At 37.9% G+C, this 10,018-nt stretch overlaps 1 protein-coding gene across 2 annotated transcripts; it reads right to left on the bottom strand.

Moving 5' to 3' along the window:
• Positions 1-142: 142 nt before the first annotated feature.
• Positions 143-8,577, bottom strand: tnfrsf9a (tumor necrosis factor receptor superfamily, member 9a). 2 transcript variants are annotated; one of them, XM_055188040.2, is made up of 8 exons: positions 8,025-8,577; positions 6,119-6,263; positions 2,443-2,562; positions 2,128-2,262; positions 1,961-2,033; positions 1,707-1,861; positions 1,477-1,617; positions 143-1,388 (listed from the first exon to the last, which is right to left on the bottom strand). In XM_055188040.2, exons 2-8 carry the CDS (start codon positions 6,255-6,257, stop codon positions 1,258-1,260), a joined length of 894 nt encoding a protein of 297 aa, XP_055044015.2. In that variant the 5' UTR covers positions 6,258-6,263; positions 8,025-8,577; the 3' UTR covers positions 143-1,257. The 2 variants fall into 2 exon arrangements, with proteins under 2 accessions (XP_055044015.2, XP_055044013.2); XM_055188038.2 differs by lacking the exon at positions 8,025-8,577 and adding an exon at positions 6,641-6,767.
• Between the last annotated feature and the right edge of the window lie 1,441 nt (positions 8,578-10,018).

The raw sequence follows: 10,018 nt of genomic DNA, 5'->3' as shown, positions 1-10,018 counted from the left end.
ATACTTAAATACGTTAAACTCCCTATTTATTTGCATGTTCATAAAGCAGCTGGAAGCACCACAGATACCAAAGAATCCCACTTCTGTCCACGAGAAATGAAAGTGAGATTTGTTTAAGCCACAGAAAAGGGATTTAGTCTCGTTTCTGTTTGAAAGAGGTATATTTATTTGTTGTGTAAACGACAAATTATGACATTACAGAATAAACCCAAGATTAAAAAGTTAGTTACAATATAAGTACAAAAATAAATTTCTATAATCAACAAACTGTACATAATAAAATGATGACACATCTATGTCAACACTGCTTACTCATGGTGGTGACACATAAACAGGTGACCTTTAGAGCACTAAAGACATTGCTCGCCCCCGGCTCTACCTTGATGTTCTTATTGTAGTTCTGACTCCATGATAATAAATCTTTTTGGACCCGACCGTTAACCCGTGCATTTTAACACGTTGAAGCACGAACCCATCTGCTTGTGGGAGGAAATGAAACTAGAAGTCAAGATGATTCATTTCTATTCACGTGTTGTACTCCATGCCAGGTATGTTACAGGTGACCTGACATACAATATTAAACAGGGGAACTCCCTCCCTATATATTTTTAGAGCCGTTTATCTCTAAATAACTACTTAAGTTCTCAAATTTCCCTGTCAGGAATTTACTCTTAGGAATTCCCTCAACAGGCAGATTTATTTGTACTGCAAACTTACGCATAGTAAAGCTATTATAGTGTAAGACAGAAACATCATTATATTGCTTTCATTTACACAGACTTACAACTAAAGTGACACAGTGCATTTGAGGTATACAGTATTAACATATTCCTAAAAACTCATACAGAAAGTAAAAAAAACAGTAGTATGCACTCTAGTTAAGACGTCAGCGGAGGAACGTGCTACTATGAGTACACTTCCTCTATGATGTGATCATTATCTGATTTGGTAAACCATCTCTCCGACAATTCTTAACTAAACAAAAGTAACATTTCAAGACAGTAAATGATGCTGTTTTTACAGAAATATGGGGAAGCCCACCAGGGTATTTTTTTCAAAAGGCTTTTGACATTACATTATGACGCAAGCAGCGACACATGCGCCTACTCTGAGGCACGTCAACGTTGTCTGCCGCACGCCTACATTAACACATACTCCTCCGTGTGCAAGAAAAGGTCCCTCTGACATTCTACATGTAATCTTTGGTCCCATTAATGATCTGACATGTACAGTCAAAAATGTATCTGTCCCATGAACTCACACTATGAGTTTCGACTCCGAATCCTGCGTGTTGATGGACTCGGAGCTGCCGCCCTGTTCCTGCTCCGGATGGTGATAACTACAGGCCTCCTGCTCCGCAGGCATTATTATGGAATCTTCAGACACCTCTGAAAAGACATGAATGACAGGAATAAAAATAGTCCAGACCTGAGCGATGGCTATTTTGTAAGAGCATTGTATGTCAGAAGTAGTTACCTTGGTCAGATGTTGTATCAGGTTTTTGCTTCTCTGATATTTTTCTTGCTTTAACGCATGAAATCACTGACGCTATGATGCAGAGAACAGCCAACATTGCCACACCTCCAGCAATAGCGACTGGAATCCATTTGATCTCATCTAATATATTCAAAAACATATCTTAAAGTCTGGTTTTATAGCTAAAATCTAAATGCATTTAAGCACAGCTGTAAATATCATATTCTTACCCTTATCTTCCCTATTAATAACATGCAAGGAGTTGTCGTCAGGCTCTATGAATTCATTTTTCTTGTCACCAGGCAATGGAATTTCATTGTCCGATATGCACTCGTGGTCCCTTGATGCGTTCCCTATGGTCTTCAGAATTTGGCCATCAGGACAACTAATAAATACAGTGAAGAAAGTTAAACATACTATAGATTATTGTAGCACACGAGGAACTTCATGAAAACTCAGTAGGCCTATATATATTGTACTATACCTTTCTTTCCATTTTTTGCACATACTGTGGATTTTGTCATTGAACGTCCCTTCAGGACATTTTCTACAGGACCCTGCAAGCATTCAAATATACAGTGTTAAAAGAAAATACTGGCAAACGATTTCACGTTCTAATAGTGTCAGAAATACAGTGCATTTAAATCTTACGGATTTGCGGTTCCTCTCCCACTCCGCATTTCGTAACACAGTATGAACATTTCGCGTTTCCACACAGATAACCATCCTTGCATCCGCATACTGTGTCGCTCATGGTATTGCACTCTTTAAGAGTAAACTGTACACCTTAAAAAAATTGCAAACACTTGATACAGGTATGATGATGATAGAGGTAATGTTTTACTAACAATTAATAATATGAATTAATAATACATTCATTAATATTATTAATAAATCAATTAACTAATTATTAGCTGTTATTAATCTTGGTGAGTGGGCAAGGATAATGTAAAACTGATCTCATACCTACACATTGGGTACATTTCAAGCAAGAGAAACTTTTAGGATTGAGTGTGTAATGGTTGGGTTTACAGGGGGTACAGAGCAATGCTGGGTCTATTCCACAAGGTTTCACCATGCGGTTCCCTGTAAACACAAAAAATGACAACATTTGAAAATCTCACATAAAGGGACTGCACAATCACTTTATTATTTATACAACACAAACATACATAGATACATACATAGATTTAATAAATGTTGTAATTGTACAATAAGATTTTCCATGGATTCTAGATAACACTTTTTTTTTAAATGTCAGATTTCCAATAATTTGATTCCAGAGAATTATTAATTTAATTAATCAAATGCTACTTAAAAAGTTGAACAGCATGACTTATGTGACTTTTATTATATGACTTTTGTGGGACAGTCATATATTTAAGCAATATCGCTCGAGTAGGAGTGTGATATAGCTCTATATCATCACGGCTGTGATTAGGCCAGAGGCACGAGGCCGCAGGCCGAGTGCCGGAGGCAATCACAGCCGTGATGATATAGAGCTATATCACACGACTCCGAGAGCGATATTGCTTTTATACAACAGTTCGACGGCACACGTTTGAAAAACGAAAACTAGAAAACAACAACGGAGTTATTTTAAAAGTCTCTTTGTTTGAGAACTACTTCTTCCGCCACGGATTTGAGGGCGGCCAGAATGACAGGTAAAACTTTCGGCTGCTTTGAAGCTCATAACAACTCAATGGACGGAAAAGCCGTTTCTTTATATTACCGTTTCTTGGTCACAAAGTGTAGTTTTAAGATTAGTTCAGTCGTGAATGTATATGTATTATATTTAAATCTGCAGTCGATTAGTAAAGATAGCGCCTGTTTGAACGTTTGCTTAGTGAGATTCGGTACGAATGAGAACCAAAGCATGAGCGGACATCAGTGTTCACTCGCCCCGCTGACCACCGCCCTCTCTGGGCTACATTTCTGACAGAGATACCCCGGCTCTCATGTTGGCCTTGTTTGTTTATGATCGTCAAAATGAGATCAAATCAGCAGTATTTGGTGTCATGATCAAACTATTACTTGTTTTTTAATTCATATTTAGTGTCTTTTGTGTTGTTATTGTTTTGGCGCGAGGTAAAAGTTAATAAAACTATTTGTATAACGTTACTATTGCTTTCTCATTTATTCTTAACGTGATACGAGCACTCGATTATTATTATTAAACTTTGTTCTTGTCAGTACTATATAAAACTGTTTTTTATAAGGGTCAGAGATATGTTTTTGCATGCTGCTTATAAATATACCAGTGGCGATATCTCATAACATGTTTTAATAGTCAGGTCACGATAAAGTAAATGATCAATGTCCACATTTAAAAGCTGCGGTGCTTACCTGCAGTTTCACGGTGTTTTCGCGTTCTGATAAGAAATATAGCTCCAGAAAAAAAAACGAGTGTTTATATTCCTCTTTCCAAGTGTTAATAATCCACACGATGTGACAAGACATTTCTCCCATTAACTGTAACGTAACATCCAAGAGCGCCGATCTTTGACTAATAACTTCAGATTGGGGATTCACAGACTGATTTATGAGCTAGTAAACTAATGAGATACACGGAGAGTGATTCAAACAGCGCGTCTGTGTTTTTCCATTCAGAGATGAGCCTGTTTAGGACCTCCATTCACTAGGTGGCGGAATAATACTAAAGGTGAAGCGGCTACAGTGCTGTTATCAGCACAATATCGTATGGCTCTTAGCCAATCAGATTCGAGAACCAGAAAGAACTGTTGTATAAATATATTTATACAACAGTTCTTTCTGGTTCTCGAATCTGATTGGCTAAGAGCCATACGATATTGTGCTGATAACAGCACTGTAGCCGCTTCACCTTTAGTATTATTCCGCCACCTAGTGAATGGAGGTCCTAAACAGGCTCATCTCTGAATGGAAAAACACAGACGCGCTGTTTGAATCACTCTCCGTGTATCTCATTAGTTTACTAGCTCATAAATCAGTCTGTGAATCCCCAATCTGAAGTTATTAGTCAAAGATCGGCGCTCTTGGATGTTACGTTACAGTTAATGGGAGAAATGTCTTGTCACATCGTGTGGATTATTAACACTTGGAAAGAGGAATATAAACACTCGTTTTTTTTTCTGGAGCTATATTTCTTATCAGAACGCGAAAACACCGTGAAACTGCAGGTAAGCACCGCAGCTTTTAAATGTGGACATTGATCATTTACTTTATCGTGACCTGACTATTAAAACATGTTATGAGATATCGCCACTGGTATATTTATAAGCAGCATGCAAAAACATATCTCTGACCCTTATAAAAAACAGTTTTATATAGTACTGACAAGAACAAAGTTTAATAATAATAATCGAGTGCTCGTATCACGTTAAGAATAAATGAGAAAGCAATAGTAACGTTATACAAATAGTTTTATTAACTTTTACCTCGCGCCAAAACAATAACAACACAAAAGACACTAAATATGAATTAAAAAACAAGTAATAGTTTGATCATGACACCAAATACTGCTGATTTGATCTCATTTTGACGATCATAAACAAACAAGGCCAACATGAGAGCCGGGGTATCTCTGTCAGAAATGTAGCCCAGAGAGGGCGGTGGTCAGCGGGGCGAGTGAACACTGATGTCCGCTCATGCTTTGGTTCTCATTCGTACCGAATCTCACTAAGCAAACGTTCAAACAGGCGCTATCTTTACTAATCGACTGCAGATTTAAATATAATACATATACATTCACGACTGAACTAATCTTAAAACTACACTTTGTGACCAAGAAACGGTAATATAAAGAAACGGCTTTTCCGTCCATTGAGTTGTTATGAGCTTCAAAGCAGCCGAAAGTTTTACCTGTCATTCTGGCCGCCCTCAAATCCGTGGCGGAAGAAGTAGTTCTCAAACAAAGAGACTTTTAAAATAACTCCGTTGTTGTTTTCTAGTTTTCGTTTTTCAAACGTGTGCCGTCGAACTGTTGTATAAAAGCAATATCGCTCTCGGAGTCGTGTGATATAGCTCTATATCATCACGGCTGTGATTGCCTCCGGCACTCGGCCTGCGGCCTCGTGCCTCTGGCCTAATCACAGCCGTGATGATATAGAGCTATATCACACTCCTACTCGAGCGATATTGCTTAAATATCATTTGTCTTTAATTCCTTCTCCCATTTGGTCAAAAATGGTAAGAAAGCAGTTACTGCTAATTACAAAGATCATCAGACTGTGAATATGTTTGTAGGTTTGGAACTGAACAATTCAAGAAAAGCATTACACAGCAGCACCTCATTTACAGCATTATTATTGCTGCCACAATTGTGTTGGGACAGCCAAACATTGATGTCTATGCATAAAAACCACATCCCTTTCATGTGGCTTTTTCAAAATTATAAGAAACCTCCTTCTGATGGTCACATGAGTATTGCATCTATTTAATGGTTTAAAATGCATTAAATAATGCTGATTGTGAAAGGCCTTCCTAAAATATAGCTAAAATCTTTTCTAGGAATATATCAGCTTTGCACTATTTTTTGAGATTGCTTAACACAGCGCATTGCACAATACTGTTTCTGTTCTCCAAGCATCTAAATATTCAATTTGAATCTTACTGTATTAGAAATGCATTAGAATAGTTAGTATAGTTGTATTCTGTAGCCTACCTGGTTTGCATTTTTTGCAGCACACATCTTTACCGGATATAGTCCAGTCTTCACAGCCAGTCCCATCACCTTTACTGCAGAGTACCACACTCAGCAGGATGAGCAGTGAATAACACAGTTTATGAAAAGATACCAGCATGTCTGCCTATACAAAAAATACAATCATGAATACATTTATTATTAATATAATATTTAATAATAATCTATTATTTGTCATTTTTTTATTTAGTCATTGAGAACAATACTAATAAAAACAAGATATAATAAAGAAAATAACATATTATGAAATAATATATTATAATACAGCATACTTGGTATTACATAAACTATAATAATACTACAAAACATAGCAATACAGTAAATGTGTTACTCTTTGTAAGTTTTAAACGTCCTAAACCTAAATTAAATTCACAAACCTTAATATAATGCATCCCATCATGTTAAATATATAATTATTCATATATATTATATAATATACAATTTATATATTTGAATAGAATAAAATGAATGCCATTCTCTTACTGTTTTCAGTGTAGTGGTTCTGACAGCTACAAACACGCGCAATGATGAGAATTGCTAGGGTCTCGTTTTTAAACTGAACGCGTCTTTAAAGCCTTGTGTGTTACGTCACGGGGGGCGTGGCTTTGTGGCATTAAATGATTCAGTACCAGTACGCTCTAGTGTAGTCTTGTCTGGTAGCCTTTGTACGAGTAAACAGCCGCACATTTCAACTGCCAGGGATTACAAACAGAGTTTTCATTACAAAAACAACGATGGACTTTTTACAAAAACGAAAGTTATAATTGCTGAATGGTAAACTATGAATGCGTGGATATCGGGTATTTATCTTTCTCCCTCCCTCCATTTCTTTCCGTCTTGTGGAAAGTGGAATGTGGATAAGGCAAATGTTTAACTTTACAGTACATTGACAATAACCTAAATTGTTTCCTTCTTTTACAGAATCAGATGTTTGCGGACTCTTGCAATTAGCTGTGTGTATGATACTCACTGTCACAGAGGGAAAACCCCAAACACGCATGTTATGTTAGTCATTTAATCATTACAGTAATCAATTTAACGCATCTCAAGGACAGTAAAATGGTACTCAAGGACAGTTTATTGCCTTGCAAAAAAATCAGGTATTGATAACTGTATAAGTTCTTCTGGTTCTATGTACTGTCTTGTTCTTATATGCAGGTTTTTGCTGATTTTATTAATTATTAGTCAATGGTAAAAAAAGTGAAAAAGGTAAATGGACTGCATTTATTTAGCGCTTTTAACAGACCTATGGCCATCCAAAGCGCTTTACAATTAGCCTCACATTCACCCGGGTTAACGCGGGTTAATCATAGTATTTGCATGTTAAGGTCTATACAACTAAGCAATCTGTTCTTTATAAGCAAGTTAGTAGTCTATGCTGGATGGAATGAGTCAAATTACTGTAACTTTTATACGGTATGAAACAAGCAATAGGCGTCATCCTGTGCATTCTAGAAAGCGGGGTTAACTTACCATCAGCGAACCCCTGACATTTCGGTTGATTAACCTAAAACCTGCTTACCCTTATATCGTGTCGGTTCTGGGGGCACCTAGTAAAAATGAGTTCAATCAACCTCCTGCTGGTAACCTAGAGTTAATGCATGCACACGCACGGGGAATACAGACATTTGCAGTACCCGGGTATGTCACATAACCAGCTTTCTGGAATACCCAGGACCCACAAGATCCCAATTTTTTACGCAACCTCCATACTCAGGCAAGATGATCTCAGGCAGGCAGCATATAGCATATTAATAATGGTTGATAAAATTATAGCTGCACTTTACACATCACAGCTTCAGAAATGCACCCACAGATTATCCTACAAATCTAGATGGACATCACAAATCATCATTCTCCAGCTTACCTGAGGGGGGTGCCATTTTTTGTCACTCTCCTCTCAATGCAGCTGCCTGATCCCGTGTAAATTTCAGGCGAGGCGAGCCTTGCCTCAGACGTCACGCCCACGGAACGTTGAGCAAACTGTAGGGATTTAACGATTAATTCGCGTGTCCCATTAAAAATGCCAGTCTGAAATTGATTCTGAATCGCAAGGCTGCGATTCTTTGTTTCATGCACAGCTTGTGCGTGTACTACGGCATTTGATCAGTAGGAAGTCCTTATCAATCTAAAAATCATTATGATTCGGGGTCGTTTATAACGTGCATTTAAAAAAGCAACACTCGTTATATAAAAATCATTCAAAATATTCTTTACTATCATGAAAATACCTGAAACAATTTGTAGAACAGCGATATAAATATTCATGTGTAGACATTTCCTGGAATGGCGTTTGTAATGCTACTTCTTCTGTGGCACAAAGGGAGTTTCTGCATGAGAGCGCCCCCTGGCGTTCGGATGTGCCGGGATTTCACCGTAAATTCATTCATTGAGAAAACGCGCATTTGCACGGTTTAATCGTTACACCCCTAGCAAACTGTAGACTCGTTTGAGAAAATTCCATCACCGGTGATCACCGCGAGATGCATTGTCGGTATGAAAGGTGGGGTTTTTTTCGATAAGAAAAGCGTCCGAGTTACGTCCGACTTGCTCTGATGTAGTTCTGCAGTTGGGCGCGCGTTGACTATTGGCTTGTTATGCGGCGCCGCAGGAAGCGACAGCCGAGTGGCGTCGAAGTACCGCGAGAACGATTAGAGAAATCATACGAAGTATGGTTTTGTCTCGCTCTCGGGGCACCTCGGCGTCATCCGGCTGTCGGTTCTTGCGGCGCCGCATGAAGTCGAACAAGCCTCTAGAAAAGCACAATGGGAAAAGACTTGCTGACGACACAGCTTATGCTCATTGGCCCAGGGACGTCAGCTGATGCCTTCTTAATTCTAAAAACTCCAGTTTGACTTTGATTAATCCCCTACATTGCATGAATATTTTATTTTATTTGAATTTCTGTCTGTATGGCGGTTTATAATACGAATAATATGAATCTCTCAGTCTGCGAGGACTTAAAGTTGTGTTTATGTTAGCCTATTTTGGTTTCAGATGAAATGCAATAAAGGGAAAACATTCTAAAAACTTCACTTCCTGCAGTAGTTTTTATATTTATTCAACTTGTTCTTGACTTATGACATTTATGTTTTTAATGAATTCCTTTAAACTTTTGTATTGATGTTGAATTATTTGTAGGCTACTGTGAGCTGTTTATATTTCATACAACAGAAAAAAATTGTATTACCACTAGCCTTTTCCAGTAATGAACAGTTCCACCTTGTTGATTCTCCTTATAAACATCTTAATTTAAATACTGGTAAGCTATTTCAGTTGCATCTATTTAATCCGCGATAAAACACGCAAACGCGATCTCTGCCTTTGCTGACGTTTGTGGTCCAAAACGGTGAGATTCAGGGCTTGCCTGCACTTTTTCACTCCTCCCATCACTGCAGCCGCCTACTCTCGCCTGCAGGCGCATCTCATCGCTCTCGCGGTACTTTGATGTCATCCGCCTGTCAGTTCTTGCGGTGCCTATGACGTCAAACACACCTTATCTGTCTGGTACATTTAACTAGTTAAAGAGTCCAAAAATCACAATTATTTTATGTTATACTTGTTAAACATGACCAATGGAGAATGGTAGCCTACAAGTAGCATTACATTCAAACATCTACTGAATGCCAATATTCAAGTATAAAAACCACAAAAAGCTATATTACAACTTTTAGTGTCTTAATGACTCACCCAGATTCTCTGTATAGTCTTGTTATTTACACACATCTGCTCTTGGGCAATGACTGACTAGTCAAATGCTAAGATAAAGCAAATTCAGTAGTAGTCGCCTATAAAACTTTACGTCATAATACAGTGAAACAGGAAACTGGGTATACTCTGCTGTTTCATCTTCCTACAATT

Source organism: Misgurnus anguillicaudatus, chromosome 13 (genome assembly GCF_027580225.2).
Source record: "Misgurnus anguillicaudatus chromosome 13, ASM2758022v2, whole genome shotgun sequence".
NCBI lineage: Eukaryota > Metazoa > Chordata > Actinopteri > Cypriniformes > Cobitidae > Misgurnus > Misgurnus anguillicaudatus.
The sequence above is the reverse complement of the archived record's forward strand: the minus strand, read 5'-3'. Positions and strand labels throughout refer to the sequence as shown.